Source organism: Protopterus annectens, chromosome 3.part0, assembly GCF_019279795.1.
Source record: "Protopterus annectens isolate FY-2018-M chromosome 3.part0, PAN1.0, whole genome shotgun sequence".
NCBI classification, from domain to species: domain Eukaryota; kingdom Metazoa; phylum Chordata; order Ceratodontiformes; family Protopteridae; genus Protopterus; species Protopterus annectens.
Genome location: NC_056731.1, coordinates 1,939,307,551 through 1,939,324,871, shown reverse-complemented (window position 1 = coordinate 1,939,324,871; position 17,321 = coordinate 1,939,307,551). Strand labels below are relative to the sequence as shown.

General features: G+C 45.7%; 1 protein-coding gene across 1 annotated transcript in view; it reads left to right on the top strand.

Annotated features, from left to right (window-relative positions):
- Nucleotides 1-17,321, top strand: part of SMARCC1 (SWI/SNF related, matrix associated, actin dependent regulator of chromatin subfamily c member 1) — a 1,897,600-nt gene that overhangs the window by 1,708,558 nt on the left and 171,721 nt on the right. The window contains exon 21 of the mRNA XM_044066067.1: nucleotides 8,253-8,373. Coding sequence (XP_043922002.1) covers nucleotides 8,253-8,373 — 121 coding nt within the window. The remainder of the gene's footprint in view (nucleotides 1-8,252; nucleotides 8,374-17,321) is intronic.

The following is a 17,321-nucleotide window of genomic DNA, read 5'->3' as shown; positions in this document are numbered from 1 at the left end:
TTGCCACTGTGACCGCGGATGCCTCCCAGATCGGGTGTGGGGGGGGGGCATTATCTCGGCAAGGCTGTCCAAGGCACATGGCAAGAACACAAGGCTCATCTGCATATCAGTGTTCTGGAGATGAGGGCGGTGCTTCTGGCATTGCAAGCACTTCAAGACCTTCTTCCTCTAGGGACAATTGCGATACAATTAGACAACATGTCGGTGGTTTGGTATATCAGCAAACATGGCAGTACCAGATCTTACCCACTCTGTCGAGAGGCCATGCGAGTTTGGGAATGGGCGAATTCTTCCCAGCGCATTCTGGTTGGAACACACATTCCAGGGATGACCAACGTGATAGCAGACAAGCTCAGCCAGGCAATCCTAATGCCTCACGAGTGGTCTCTGAAACGGGAAACAGTGGATCAGATTTTCTGGAAATGGGAACAGCCTTACTGCAACCTTTTTGCCAGCCCAGTCAATACCAAATGCAGCAGCTATTTTTCCCTCATTCCCCCTCCGGGAGAGTCTCCCAGAGACGCTCTGGCTCACGATTGGCCCATGGGACTTCTGTATGCTTTTCCTCCAATCCCTCTCATTACCAAAGTGATTCAGAAAGCCAGTCAGCTAGGAAGCAAGTTGATCCTCATTGCTCCTTACTAGTCTCGTCAGGTCTGGTTCCTCTTCCTCGAGCCTCTCCTCCTTGGACGATCCTTGGATTTTGGACCCAGCTCCAGATCTAGTGACTCGCATGTCGTGTTTGCAACACCCCTCAATCCACACCCTCAAATTGACAGCATGGCTGCTCCAGTTCTATCCATAGTCAGGCTTCATGATGGGTCATCTTCAGTGTCGCACATTCTTATGTCCTCCCATAAACCTTCAACTAAGAGGCTGTATGGCAGTAAATGGAAAGATTTTCTATTTGGGCACAGAGAATATGTAGATCCATACACTGCTTCTGAGCTTTTTCAACAAGGATCTGCCGCTGCCACTATTAGAGTCCAGTTGACGGCGATTTCTCATTTTCATTTAGGTTTTCCAGATACCAATTTAATGTCTCGTAAGCTATGCAAGACATTTTTGAAAGGGGCCACACTATTGAGACCACCTCTGCAAGAACCAATGGCAGCTTGGGATTTAAATTTTGTGTTGTCCAAATTGACTTTTCCACCCTTTGAACCTTCCCACTCATCTTTAAAATTTTTGTCTTGGAAGACCTTGTTTTTGGTAGCTATCACATCAGCTAGACTGGTATCGGAGCTACAGGCCTCGTCTATTAAGCCACCATTTTTGATTTTTCACAAAGAAAGGGTGTCATTACGTTTTTATCTACAGCAGACTAAGGCTTTCAGGAAATCAGATCAATTGTTCATTTCCTTTTCTGACTCTAGACTGGGCTTACCATTTTCTAAAGTGACACTATCTAATTGGATTTCCAGTTGTATAGCCTTTATCTATAGCTCAGAGGGCAAACATTTACCCTACAGGATCAAGGCTCATTCTACCAGGTCACTGTCTACCTCTGCAGCTTTTGAAGCCAGGGTACCCCTTGATAATATTTGTGCAGCAGCTACGTGGGCTACCCCTCACACTTTTATTACACATTACAAATTGGATATGGCATCCAGGGGTAGAGCATCCTTTGGTTTCACGGTGCTAGAGTATTTTCCAATGAGCCGCCCAAGAATAAGGCGCTAGGGACGCTGTCCCATATGTTAAAATTAAGGTGAGATCGGACTACCTAACATAAGTTATATACTCACCATAATGTTCCATGTTGGTAGTCCATCTCACTCTTCGTTTTTACAACCCGCCCTCCTGCCCCCATCCTGGAAGATCTGGAAGTAATAATTTGGTTGCCCTTGGTTGGAGACCCTTTAGTATTGGTTGTTTTTATGGTTGTTTATTCTAGTGAGCAGCACACAAGATCTGGGGATTTTACTGGTGCACCATGGGGTACCTGCTTAGCCATGAGCCAACCAGAAGTCTTCCAGCTTGTAAATCGGCCGAGTCGGAGCCGACCCATATGTAAAAATGAAGGGTGAGATGGACTACCAACATGGAACGTTATGGTGAGTACATAACTTCTTTGTGTGAAGTTGTTCAATCTCGCCGTTCATTCTTGCACATGGGTTCGGAGCCGATCCTCGGCTCCGAGTCGGCCGCTTTCCCAAGCTCAAGGTTTTAGAGTAGTTTGAGGCCAAGTCCCTATCCCATGATGCTTTCTGTCTCCCCTCAGATCTAGTTTGCTGCTGCAACAGATCGGAGGTTGAGAGAGAGCTTGGGCCAGTATTTCTAATTTCTAATTGTTACTGGATAGTTAACTTTAGAGTCTTTACTATAAAATGTGTTTCTTAGCTAGTTAGCCTTAGCTTTTTGTTAAGGCTCTGTCCTTACTGTTTTTTGATGAATTTTCGTCTTTATAGAGCAGCTGCTGTTAGGCCTTTCTTTGGCCACGTTCTGTTTTTTTCCCCTATTCTGTTTTAAAAATGTTTAGAAAAGTTTAAAGCTTTATAGTTGAGTTTGACTAGATAATATTAGCTGTTATATATTTTTGCAGCTTTAGCTTTTTGTGTGTGTGTTCTTAGTTATTCAACTATTAGATTGGTCTCATTTATCTAGAGTGGTTTGTGTTTAGACAGTTCTATATCTATTTTGATAGACTGAGATATATACTGCTTGTCTTTCTAATATGGCTAATCATAAAGAGTGAAATACAAAAGTCTGGATTTAAGAAATGCCCTAAGTGTGGGCAGAAAATGTCTGTAACTGATTTGTATGTCAGTTGTGTGTACTGTTTGGGGGCATTCCATCTTCAGGACGACTACTCCATTTGTCATTCCTTTAGCAGCAGGGTATTGCTGGAACGCAGGAGAAAACTGGTAGACAGGGGTTTGCTTAAAACCAGATTTCCAGGAATCATTGGACAAGGCCGACCAGACTTCAGAATTGTCAAAGGGATCGAAATCTTCAAAGCTTCTTCGAAACCGAAGACTTCGGCTCTGAAACTTGCTGAGAAGGTGCGGTCGCTGGTTCTGCAGTCCTCAGAACCGAGCTTGTTTTTTGGAGCCGGTCCCCAGTATTGGAGCCGATCTCCGAAACTTTGAAATCACCCATTTTGCAGTCGGTGGCTTTCATCGATCCCTTCGACTCGTTCTTCGAGGAGCCTCGCTGATGTGGATGTGGACCAAGTGGTGCAGAGGCTTCTCGAGACTCCAGCACTAGCCAAATTATTGGTTTCAGCCCAACCAGTTTCATAGCTGAAGACTATTTTACCAACAGTGTCTACTCCTCCACCGAGCCGGGCCTTCGGAGCAGAGGCCTGTTCCAATGCCATCGGCTCCGTCAACTCAGACTACTTCGGTGCCGTTCGAGGAGTCTGGGAGCCGACACTCTCTGGTAGGCTCCGAGGGGAGAGTCGAACCGGTGTGTCGGTTCGGACCTTCCGCTCAGAGTTTCAGCATGGATGAGCTCGGCTCCTTCCTCTGGGTCGGAGCCCACTGTCTTGGCGCTGCGGAGGATGCCATCTTCTTTGGAACCTGCTACTTCCTCCCGTCGGAGCGGTGGAGCCTTCAATGCCTTGAGGAGAGTTATGTCTTCCAAGACTCCTATGTCATCAGGGCCTTCCTCCTCCTCCCCGAAAGTGCTGCTTTCTACCTCTACATTACAGGTCCCTATAAAGCGTTGAGACCCAGAGCCTCAGGTAGCCCCAATGGGTGACCCATGTTCTACTAAGACCTCACCAGAAGCTCCCACTGATGAGGTTCCCAGGAAGAAGCTTTGCAAGTGGAGGAATTTAGACTCCCTACAGGAGTCTGTCATATCAGACAGCGAATTAGAGGAGTCAGAAGGGTCCCCATGGTCCCCCTCGGAGGATATCTCCTTTGCTGATATCCTTGAAGTCCTGAAACAGAGGGGTGACTGGCAGTCTGTTAGCCCTACTGATGATGAGTCTGTGTTTTTGAAGACTTTTGGGTCTCAACCCTCCACCTCCTGGGTGACTCCACCCTTTGATGAACTAATGGAGTTGGTTGCTCGAAGGGCATGGAATTCTCCGGATACTGTGGAACCTGTCCGGAGGCCCAACAAGTTTATTACATTGCCACAAGACAAAATGTTTCTTACCAAGGGAGTGCCAGTTGATGCCATGGTGTTGGCGGCGGCCACCAAGAAAGAGATGTCTGAAACCTCTTCTGCTGTCCTTCCTCCTAATAGAGATTTCAGGATTATGGACAGGTATGGGAAACGCATTTTTATTTCAGCGACTTTTGCTATGCAATTGCTCAACTATTTGGCACATTTTACCCGTCTTCAAAGAGATCGCCTTAAACAGCTTGGAGACTTTACAGGGTATTACAGCTAAAGATGTTCCTGATAAGGTGACATCCCAGCTCAATACCCTTAATTCCATAGGTAACTCATCCATGCGGCTCATTTGTTATGCAGCCGATGGTTCGAGTCAGGCAGCGGGTTCAACAATAGCTCTTCGGAGAGATTCCTGGATGCGCTTATGCTCCTTTGCAGAAGCCTTCAAGTCTTCCTTCATTAATACCCCATTTGATGACTCATCCATTTTCAGGCCTAAAGTCAAGGAGACCCTCACTAGGTGTGAGCAAGATGGAAAGACCGTATCTGCCGTAGGAGTCCGTTTTTCCACCCCTACTAGATCTTACCCCAAAGGCAAAAGGGAGGAAAAATGTGGTTCTGGAAGTCCCAAAGAGCTTTTCAGAACACACGTAGTGATCCCCCCTCCAGGGGCAGAGGAGGGGCTAATAATGGAAGACGATGCCCAGGCGGCAGAGGGGGTCTGCAAAACCCAGGGCAACAGGGATCAGTTCTTTGGCAAGCCCTACCAGCGCTCCTGAAAGGAGGGCCCGACTGCCCTACTCTGGAGGCAGTTGGGGGTCGCTTGTCTTTGTATACAGACGCCTGGCTAGAAATTACAAAAGATTCTTGAGTGCAAAGATTTGCTACCAGAGGTTATGTGATTTAGTTCTCAGAACCCCCACCCCCTTAAGATTGAGAAATCCCAGACATTCCACCCAGTCTCAGGGATCAAGCAGCCATAGAAATTCAAAGGCTGCAGGAAAAGTCATTCAGCCAGGCCCAGCAGACCAATAAGGATCCGGAACCTACTCCAGATTCTTTTTAGTTCCAAAGAAAACAGGGGACTGGAAGCCCATCTTGGACCTCGGCAGACTCAGCACCTTTTCAAAGGAGAAGTTCTGGATGGTCACGCTTCAGTCTACTGTTCCGTTTCTAGGAAAGGGCGATTGGATGTGCTCTGTAGATCTCAAGGATGCGTGCTATCATCAAAATGGCCAGACCATCCAGAGATCACTTGCGTTTCTGGCTGGGAGCCAGTCACTATCAGTTCCAAGCACTGCCCTTTGGTCTCACAACAGCCCCCAGTGTGTTCACCAAATGCATGGCAGTGGTTATGGCTCATATGAGGTGTCTAGGATTCCGAGTGTTTCCGTATCTGGACGACTGGCTCCTCACCGTCACCACCAGTCATCAACTACTTCATTCCAGAGATCACACACTCAATCTGTGCTCTCAGTAAGGAATAACTATAAATTTCGACAAGTCTGCATTGTTACCATCACAGCGTATCTCCTGTATCGGATCAGACTTGGACACCACCACCGCCATGGTAAATTTCCCACTGGGCAGAATAGTCACTCTTCGACAGCAAAAAAGTACCAGCCTCTCAAGTGTTGAAACTACTAGTTACTATGGCAGCAACGCTCATAGTTCCTCTGCACATGTGGTTACTCTTCACCCAGTGGTCTTACCAACAACTTCCAATGTCATTCTTGATAATGATTACAGATTCGTGCAGAAAGGATCTTCAATGGTGGTTAACCAGCCATCATATAAAAGTAAGTCACCCATTTGTTCTTCCCCAGCCATCAGCCACGGTGACTACGGATGCTTCCTCTCATAGGGTGGGGGTGGGGGGGGGGGGCTTTTCAGGGAAGAATGGACCAAAGCACCTGGTCAGAGACAGAGTCACAGTTGCATATCAGTGTTCTGGAGATGAGAGTGGTACTTTTGGCATTGCAGTATTTACACAACTCTCTACCTCTGGGGACGATTTTGATACAGACCGACAGCATGTCAGTGGTCTGGTATATCAACAAGCAAGGGGGAACCAAGTCTTACACCTTATGTCTAGAGGCCCTGAGAGTTTGGCAGTGGGCTGTATCCACCAGGCGCTTTCTGATAGCAACGCACATCCCGGGGAAGTCCAACATTATCGCGGGCAAACTGAGCAGAGCCATTCTGATGCCGCACGAGTGGTCCCTCAAAGGCGAAGTTGCGGAGATGATTTTCCGCAGATGGGGCCAGACTTGCTGCGACATGTTTGCATCCCCTATGAATGCCAAATGCAGAAGCTACCTTACCCTGAATCCCCCACCAGGGGAGAACCCAAGGGATTTACTCATACACGATTGGCCCCTGAGACTCCTATATGCTTTTCCACCAATTCCCCTGATTCCAGAATTCTTGCAGAAAGCCAAAGCCTTGAGGGGAGGACTGTAATTCTAATAGCCCTGTTTTGGCCTCGACAGATTTGGTTACCCTTCCTTCGACTCTACCAACAAGAAGAATCTTGGATTCTGGACCCAATTCCATATCTACTGACACATTCGTCAGGGGCTTTTCACCCTTCTCTTCATTCCCTCAGATTGACAGCTTGGCTGCTCCAATTTCCAACTTAGCCAGGTCGCACAATTTTTCCTCGGAGGTACAGCATGTCCTTGTATCCGCTCATAAAGCTTCCACCAGCAAATGGAAGCGATTTGCTTACTGGGCTTCGCAAAATAATATTGACCCATACGTTGCCCCAATCGCTAGCATTTTAGAGTTCCTGACTAAGCTTTGTCATGAAGGTGCTGCAGCTGCCACCATACGAGTTCAGTTGGCTGCAATTTCAAATTTTCACCTCGGATCGGAAGGTTCTAATATAATGTTCCACAGATTATGTAGAGCTTTCTTAAAAGTTTTGTGTTATCATGGATTATTTTTCCTCCATTTGAGCCTGCATCATCCTGCCAACTAAAATTTCTGTCTTGGAAAACTATCTTCTTGGTAGCCATTACATCAGCACGTTGAGTGTCCAAACTTCAGGCCCTATCAATCAAACCCCCATATTTGGTTTTTCACCCCGACAGTGTGTCACTGAGGACTAACCCTTCCTTCCAAAGGTATGTTCGGAGGCTAATCTGAACCAAACTATTGAACTCCCAACTTTCTTCAGTAACCATTCCAACAAGTTGGAGTATATGTTGCATAAATTTGATGTTCACAGGCAATTAAGATTGTTTGGACAGAACAAAAGAATTTAGAAAATCAGAACAACTTTGTTTCTCTTGACACCAAGAAAGGGCTACTAGTATCAAAAGTTACTCTTTCCAAATGGTTGACTGATTGCATAAAGTTCACATATTCCTCCGTGAATCAGCCATTAGAACATAGCGTGAAAGCGCATTCCACTAGGGCTGTTTCTACTACTTTAGCTTATATGGCTAGGCTGCCTTTGGACACTATGTGCATCTGCCACTTGGTCTAAGCCTCATACCTTCATTACGCATTACAAAGTAGATAGGGCCTCTAGGGACAAGGGCTTCCTTTGGTTCCACTGTCCTCAGGAATATACTCTCGTGAGCCACCCAGGATGAATGGTGCTTGGGACGCTACCCATGTGTAAGAATGAACGGTGAGATTGAACAACTTCACATAAAGAAGTTATGTACTTACCATAACATTCCTTGTGAGTTGTTCATCTCACCTTCATTCTTACATTCCCACCCACCTTCCCCCTCCAGGCTTCTTGAAGAACGCGCAAGAGTTTTTGCGTCTGGTGGGTCTTGTTCTAGGGTTTCTTATTTCAGCTGGAGTAATGTTTGAGTTTATTATGTTATACATGTTGGGATCAGCAAACTAGATCTGAGGTGAGACAGAGAGCATCATGGGATAGGGACTTGGCCTTGAGTTACTAACCTCGAGCTTGTGGAAGCGGCTGACTTGCAGCCGAGGGATCTTCTCCGAACCCATGTGTAAGAATGAAGGCGAGATGAACAACTCACATGGAACGTTATGGTAAGTACATAACTTCTTTTTTCTAGTAGTATGTAACAGAATTGAGCTCTTAACATAAGATATATTGCATGGATGTCATTAATAGCCCAACAACTCTGTAAGAATTTTGCAAGTGTGAATATTTTATTTTGGTTCATAAGTAGATATTCTGTTTTTAGAGTGAAGTCAGAGGTGAAGGTGACACAGAAGCAGGAGAGCAGTCACCAGAAGAAATACAGAATGAAAGGCTTACGCAAAATGATGAGCAAGAAAGTGAACCTGCAGCGGACAGTAAGACAGGTAATGGGAGTCTGTACATTAAACTTGAATGAATAGAACCTCTTTGCAGGTAATTAAGGGTTACAAGAAGCTACACACTCACTCAGTTGCAGATTTGTGAGTCAGTATTTGCTGTCCGTTTTATGGAACCAGATGCTTTAAAATCCTTTGAGATTGGCAACATAAGTATCTTTTTGTATCCTGCCAAAACAGTGTTAAGCAGAGTAGTAATATCTATTATGCAGTTAAGTTTCTTAGACTAGCTAGGAGAACTCTCATAGGTCTTGGTAAGTTCATTTTGCTTTTCAGCTTGACCTCTAGCCTAAGTCCTACTCTATGACAGGACCTTGGTATAAAGATTGTGTATCAACATGTATTCTGTTTAATGGCAAATCCATCCAATAGAAAACATGAAGTGCATTTTCTGTAGTTTTGAAGAAAAATTATTTTTGCTGTGACCTTTGTAGCTTTTCCCTTTCACTCCTGTGTCTTCTTGGAATCTGTGCTCATAATTTATTCATACTATTACTTCTGTGATGCATTGAAGTAATCTAGTAGAGAGTCTTTGTTTTGCCAGTCTATTAATATTTAGAATTCCATGAGCAGGTCATAACCCTCGACTCATCTCAGAATTACCTCATGTCATTTTGTCACAGTTTTCCTACCATTAGGTTCGCTTCACTAATAGTGTCCCCGCTTCAGCAAGAACATCATGTCCACAAAATATTTAGTCAGGTTTTAATTTCTAAAAGTAAGACTTACAACAAATGAGTATTTTTGATAATTTTATGGCCACTCTGCTTTTGGTGGGAGCTTGATTGATTTCAATTTTTGATAACTAGGAATACCATATGGATATGTAGATGTGCTTTTTCTGTTCTCTTAATTTAGCTGTAGTCACTGGCTTTTACTGGTGGCCTGCCCAGGATAAGTTCCTGCCTAAAACCCCTGTTGCTTTCCAGAAGAGGTTTCAGCTCCCCCTGACCTTGAGTTAGGGTAAAATGACACAAAATGTGTGTAAGGAATGAGTTATAGTCCCTTTTAAGGGGGCTGCCCTTTGGCTCAGATTTTTGCCAAGCAGTTCCTTGCTTATTGATGGTGTAGGCTACCTCATTGTGAACTGGGGAGAGTTTATCCAGCTTTTAAAGAGGAGCAAGCAAAACAACTTTGAAACATGCAATGACTAAGCAGTCTTTTATAATACTGTTCAGTAGTAGTATGTAGAAGTAAACTAGTTTGGAGACTGTTAAACCTGAGAGTGGAGGTGCTGTCCTGCTCCTACACCGAAGTCCTTCCTCCATTGGCGAAGATGACTGTTTCAGCCTCATACTCAAGCAATTGTTGGTGACCACCTCAGTCACCATACACGCACACAAAAATGTGTTAGTTGCTTGATGTGCAGTACAAATGGGAAAGCAGAGATCCATAGCTTAGTGAGAGTCCAATTCTTTGCAGCAGATTTGTGAAGATTTGGAAGTGAGACTACATGGTTGGGATATATGCCTGAGTGGAAAGTTAATTGACAAGTACATGGTTGACACATTAGATTTGCATGGCTAAGCTTATAAGGGCCCTTGTTGGTCATTAGTGTAGTATACACCTGTAAACATGCAGTCACAGTGACCAGGGCAGATGCCACTGATAAAAAAAAAAACAGTAACAATGGGTATTTCCTATCCTGACAACTTATAGGTTCATAGGTGTTTACTAGGCTAACGACCACAAGGGCCTTTTTAAGCTTAACCATGCATCCTAAATCTCTGACAAGTTCTGATATCCTTGATAAGCGTAAGCATGGGCCTGGGAGATGGACCATTTACAGGTTACCTGTGTCCATTAGAGACATAGGTGCCAAACCAAGGATGAATTTCTGGTTTCCCATCCATTTGTCCAAGTTGCACCTGAATTGGGTTAGGGAGGAACTCTGCTTCACATGGATGGGGAAGCCTATTCCATAGACTGGGTAGTCCCTGGGAAACATACCCATCCCTCCAGCAGGTCCTGTTTGTCACAGGCAAGGTTTACGTCTTTAGAGTGGGTAATTCTGGTGCTGTTTGTTTTGTGGATATGCAGGAGATCCATCATAGTGGGGTCTCACAATGCCCTGTATGCCAAGCATAGCTCACCCCTCAAAACCCTGTAGGAGACTAATACAGGGATAAGGTCTTGAAGCGGTCTGCATGGGACATTTTAGTGAGGAACCTCTGTGGATGTTCCAGTTGTTGGATATGCCTGGTTAGGTACATACCAAAGGGGGCATTGTAGTCAGTGATAGGGCTGATGAATGCTGAATACAGTGGAACAATGACTTCCTTGGACTTGGATGCCATACCTTTGTTTATAAGTTGCGTAACATGCAATGATTTCCTCACCACTGTAGACTCATAATGCTCAAAGGCTAGATTACTATCTGTGTGTGTCCCCAAGTTTCTGACTACTGGGTCAGCTCTAAGGGGCGTGTTGTCAATATGATAGTTACCAGGGATGATATTAACAGGGCCATAGATTAGTATTAGGCTAACTGCATTTGGGGGCCATTTTAAGCCTAGCCAATTACCCCATATAAGAATGATCAGAAATGGGAGCTTATCCACAGACATTGAAACTAATATGTGCACTGAAATGGGAACAGAGAGAACATAAGGAATCGTTTCTGAATACGAATCTGAAAAATCAAGGTATCAGCCTTTTCTAGAACTTAGGGTCCAGGAAACTGAGGAGGCCTCTAACCTTCCTAAACTGGTCGTCAAAGGCTTATCAAATAAGGGCAGGGAATGATGTTTCCTGATAACAACTGTGGATAAAGGAGACTTGGAACGACTGGTCTTTCACCAGTTCTTCCTGTATCCTTTATCTCTTCTAGTAAATTCCAATGTTTTGTCAGTGTTAGAGGATGTCTGTAATGTGCCTTGAGGAAAAAACAACAGATCCCTGATTCTTATGAGGAAAGTGAAGATCCTGGACAGCTTTTCAGTTAATCTGGTCACACTTTTTGTAAACTCCATCTCAGATGACAAAATAAAGTCCTCTGAGTACCAGCAAGGGGACCCAACATACTTAAATAATCTCAAAAGCTACTCATGTCACACCCCAGGAAAGTCTTTTGGGGAAAACTAGTCAGGCTGTTACGCAGGAAGGAGCTCTTCATAAACCTCCACTTTCAGACACCACCACATGACTAAGGCATCCCTGGTAAGGATCCCACTCACCATTGTGCTGCTAGTGCTCTGACTAAGATGACAGTTAACCTATCACTGTCACATTTACATACCCGTAAAAAGTTCATTACTAACAACACTGGGATCAGTGGATTGGATTTTGATCAGATTTTTGGCAGCAGGTCGCCTGTGGAGTTGTGATGGGGAAATGCACAGTGTTCACATTTAATCTGGGATTTGATGCCTTCTACTTTGACAGATGAAGCACCGTTTCATCTGTGATTATTCCATTTTAAGAGGCTTGGTGAGGAATGATACTTATGACTTTTTCTAAGAAAGTGCACTTTCATGCTAAGGCATGTATGGTGAATCCCCCATGCTAAGGCATGTATGATGAATCCCCCACCATCCGCCTCATTCAACCCCAGGAAAGACTCTAAACTCATGTCAGCTAGAGTTCACCTGAGGGCTAAGTCAATTTTTGACACATGGTTCTGGCTGTGGATGTGCTACTGCACCTGGGATCTACCACACAAGTAAGGCATTCCTCCTGCTTTGTAAGCTCTCATCATCACCTTCTTGAAGCCTTTTCAGGGATGAGTGGTCACCATTTGTTTTCTGTCATATAATTGATGAAAGGCCCTCTCTGAGTCAGACAATGCTTTCTTAGCTTGTATGCCAAACATAGGTCCAGTGAAGGTAACATTCAGGCATTTGTCTTGAGCATCACCCCAAATGCTGTAGTGACAGAATGAATGATCACTATGTTGGACAACAACCTCAAAAATTAGGTGCAACTTACTCTGCAATCCAGACTGCTAGGGAGCTGGATCATCATACATGTTAGACAGGCTGTCTGTTAGCTCCCACTGCTTTGTCTGATGTTCCTTCTCCCAACACTCATTACCTAAATGAGCATGAGTCCTTTCAGAATAGGATGTATTATAGTTACTTAATTTTTCTTTTTCATTATTTGATTATACTTTTGTTAACTGAGTAAGTACACGGGTCTGTGGACCCTTTAAAGGTACAATCTTGACCCAATTGGGCGGCAGAGAAAGTCATGACTAAGTAGAATAGCCACTGAATGTTTTGCAAGATATTGAGAATGTCTGTTAGGTAAGAGTAGAAGTTTTGACTAAATGCAGAACGATATTGGGATTTTTTTTTTCTTTTTAGTTTCTTAACCTAGAGAAAGGAGTTATCTTTTGCTTCAGAAACCAGCCTAAGATCATACACTCCTTTAGTGGATTTAATCTTGTTCAATTTTTTTTTTAATTATTGTTTTTTTCCGATGCTTTTGATAATATTCTTGAGAAGATTGGAAGTTGTTTTTTCTAAATAATTTAGGGAAATTTTATTTCATTATGTAATTTATTTATGGCAGTGAACCATCAGAGTGGTTTGCTTTTGAATTTCCCATGATATATGGTTCTGTGAGGGACTGCTAGCTCTTTTGATTTTTCTAAATGAGTTTATTTTGTTGGCCATGTTCCATTTGTTTAAAAAGTGAGGCACTCATTTTATAGTCATATGTGTGATGATCCAGAGACCAAAGGAAATAGAGGGGTTAGATGATATGTGTTTTAACTCTGGATCTGGCACTGGGGGAGCCTCCTTGGTGAGAGTGTGTGATTTCTTCTGGGATGCACATTCACTGCTGTGTGATGCACATTGATGCTGTGTGTTTCTGTAGCTTGAGCTTGCTCATTCATTTCTACCTTTTACATAATTCAAATCTCGAATGGAAATGTTCTTTCTTTTGCTGCTTAATGCAACTGATTCAAAGTGATCATTTGACAGCCACATCATGAGTCTAGACACACCCCAGCATTGTCTGAATTGAGTGGCAGATGAGTGCAGTGCAATTTACTACCATAGACAGCAGTTCAACCCAGCCACTCAGAAAGGAAAAGCTCCTGGCCAGTCTTTCTACTTTGCAGTATGGCTGGTTTTGTGACCATCTAGCATGGTGATAAGCAGGAAGTCCATTAGAAAGTTCTAATGTTAAGTTGTCAATCTCGCCTTCATTCTTGCTGGATGGGTTCAGAGCCGAACCTCGGCTCCGACTCGGCCTATTACCAAAGCTTGAGAGCTATTTTTACCGTCTCGAGGCTATCCTACATCCCATAATGCTAGGAGTGATATACCCAGATCTCGTTTGCCGCTTCTGCTACGAGGTTGCGTCTTTTTACCGGCTCCAGGTTGTATTAATCTTTTTCTTCTATTTAGTCAGTTTTTTTGTTTCTAACCTTAGCGATAGTTATTCCTAGTTACTACCCTATAGATCCCTGTTTAGAATCCCCTCTTAGGTAGTTTTTTTCTTCAGTTTTCCCCTCACTAATAGTTAGGCCTTTGGCTAAACTAGTTCTGTAGTAGTAAATCCCTTTGGATTTTTTCTGTAAATCTTTTTTTTGTAGTGTGCCTAGAGTTAGATTGTGTTAAGTGTTGGGTTTTTTGTTTTTTTCTGGGTCTGTTACAAGCTCTTTGTGTGTGTGTGTTTTGGCTGATTGTAACTAGACCACTTAGAGTTGTCTTTTTCTGCCCGTCATCCTTGTTTCAGGATGTCGAAAGACACCAAGGTCTCGGGCTTCAAGAAGTGTGACTCGTGCTGTCAGAAGGCGTCTCTGACAGACTGTCACACTTCTTGTGTATATTGCTTGGGCCCTCTGCACCTGCAGGACTCTTGTTCTGTCTGCCATGCGTTCAGTCCAAGAGTCCTGCAGGAACGCAGAAATAAACTTATTTTGAGAGGCTTGTTGAAGCCTGAAGGTTCCCCGGCTAAGCCTTCGTCGGGTAAACCTTCCAAGCCCGCCAAACCGTCGGCTCCATGTTTGGAGCCATCGCCGAGCGGCGCTACTACTACTACCACTGCATCGGTTCCAGCCAGAACCGATGATTCAAGGCCTCAGTCAACTCCGACTCTGCTGTCGGAGCCGTCTTCGAGCAGAAAGCATTCCTAGACTCCTTCTCTGGAATCTGTCCATTCGGCTCCGAAGTCTCCCTTGTTATCGGAGCGGAGTCACAGATCCCATTCCTCTCGGTCTTCCAGGCTGTCAGACCATGACCTCGAGAGGGTGGTTAGCAGACTACTTAAGTCGCAGGCACTGACCCAAATGTTGCATAGCCCTCCTCATCAGGCAGTGGCTATCACTACTCCCTCTTCGATTTCTCCTCCGACTCTTCCTTTGAGTTCGGAGCCGGAGATCGTAGGGGTCGGGACCGTCGGAGCCGATACCACTCCTTTCGGCTCCCTCGTCGGCTCCGATCTCTTCCTTGGTTCCATCCTTGGAGGGATCCGGGCGCCGGGACTCCCTCATCGGTTCCAAGGGGGCGAGTGGCATCGGATCCTTGTCCAACCCCGTTCTCCCTCTCAGAGCCTTGGCACAGGTGAGTTCGGCCCTGACATCGGCCTCGGAGCCGTCCCTCTCGGTGCCGGGAGGAGTCCTTGTCTCTTCGGAGTGGGGACCCACTTCCCTGCCTGATTGGGGCACCTTTGAGGTCATGAGGAGTGTGCTGGCCCCTGTGCCTGCTCCACGGTCGGCTCCTCCCTCTATGGTGCCTGCTTCAGTCTCTATCCGCCCTTCCGATCCTGAGCGTGGAGAACCGATGCTACAGGTAGCCCCATTGGGTGTATCCTCTTCCGAGGCCTCCCCTGATCCTTCAGGGGAGCCCCCACGGAAGAGAAAATGCAAGAGAAGCATGTAGACTCCCCTGAGTCAGTCATTTCGGATACCGACTTGGATGAGTAAGAAGGGTCCCCAAGGTCCCCCTCTGAGGACGTCTCATTTTCTGACATCCTGGAGATTCTTAAGCAGAGGGGAAACTGGTCTGCCCTTAACCCTTCCGAGGACGAGTCGGTGTACCTGGATGCATTTGGTTCTCGCCCTTCCACCTCCTGGGTGTCTCCGCCTTTCGGCCCACTCATGGATGTGGTGGCTCGAAAGGCGTGAATGGCTCCTGATACTATGGAACCAACTCCCTGGAGCCCTACGAAATTTATTACAGCCCCTTCTGACAAGCAGTTTCTAACTAAGAGCGTCCCTGTTGATGCCATGGTGGTGGCGGCCACTAAAAAGGAGTTGACTGACCCTTCAGTACGTGTCCATCCTCCTAATAAGGAATCTAGGGCTATGGACAAGTATGGCAAGCGGATGTTTTCTTCAGCGACGTGCTATGCGGTCACTGAATTATTTGTGCCATTTCACCCGTCTCCAGAGAGACCTTCTCAAAGAACTGGGTGATACCTTACAGGACCCATCAGCTGCGGGGTCTCAGGAAAAGATCAACTCCCAGCTGGGGACCCTGAACTCTGTTGTCAACTCCTCCATGTGGCTCATTTCCTATGCAGCCGATGGAGCGAGTAGGGCTGCAGGCACGGGCGTTGCTCTAAGGAGACACGCCTGGATGCGGCTTTGCAATTTTGCTGACCCCTTCAAGGCGTCCTTCACTAACACCCCCTTTGATGGTTCTGCCTTGTTTGGACCTCAAGTGAAAGATACATTGACCAGGTGCGAGCAGGAAGGCAAGACTCTCTCTGCCGTAGGAGTCCATTTTTCTACACCTTATAGACCATACCGTAAGGGTCAGAAGAGTGGGAAAATGTGGTTCCGCAAACCTCAGGGAGTACTGCCTGACGCACGTGGTGAGCTTCCCTCCAGAGGCAGAGGAGGGAACAATAATGGACGCCGCCCGAGGGGCAGGGGGGGGTCCGCAGAATCAGGGTAGCAGAGAATCCTTCTCTGACAAACCCTTCCAGCACCCCTGAGGAGCTGCCCGACTGTCCACCTTCGGAGGCAGTTGGGGGAAGACTATCACTGTACCCAGAAGCCTGGAATTCCCTCATGCAAAACAAATGGGTACGGTCGATCATATCAGAGGGTTACAAAATTCCCTTTATTCATACCCCACAACAGGCAAAAGGGCCCCTTCCAGACGTTCCACCCGGTCTGAAGGATCAAGCAGCACTAGAAATTTCAAAGTTGCTAGAAAAAAAGAGCCATCCAGCCAGTCCCAGCAGACCAGCAAGGATCCGGAGTCTACTCCAAGTTCTTTTTGGTACCAAAAAAGACAGGGGACTGGAGACCTATTTTGGATCTCAGCAGGCTGAATAAGTCTGTTCAAAAGAACGAAATTCTGGCTGGTCACGCTTCAGTCCATTCTACCCTTTCTGGGTCAGGACAATTGGATGTGCTCTATAGACCTTCAGGATGCGTACTATCATATCAAAATGAACAGGCGCTCCAGGAGGTTTCTCCACTTCCGGCTGGGAGCCAGTCATTACCAATTCAGAGCCCTGCCCTTTGGCCTCACCACAGCCCCCAGGGTGTTTACCAAATGCATGGCAGTGGTTGCGGCTCACCTGAGACGGCAAGGATTCCAGGTGTTTCCATACTTAGACAACTGGCTCCTTACTGCCACCACCAAGCGTCAGCTACTCCATTCCAGAGATTATACCCTCCAAATTTGCAACGAGCTAGGTATCTCTATAAACTCCGAAAAGTCTGCCTTCTCGCCTTGTCAATCTATTACCTTCATAGGCGCCATTTTAAACACTGTGGAACTGTCAGCAAAACTGCCTGCACAAAGGATTTCAGACATTCGCGATCATGTTCAAATCCTACTACAAGAGAGCAGAGTCCAGACCAGATTCGTACTAAAAACCCTAGGTCTCATGGCAGCAGCCATCACTTTACTCCCCCTAGCTCGCTTTCACATGCGGATCCTGCAATGGATGCTGTTTTCCCAGTGGTCCTTTCAACAGCTTCCAATGTCACACAGCATTCTAATCACTCAGTCATGCAAAAGGCA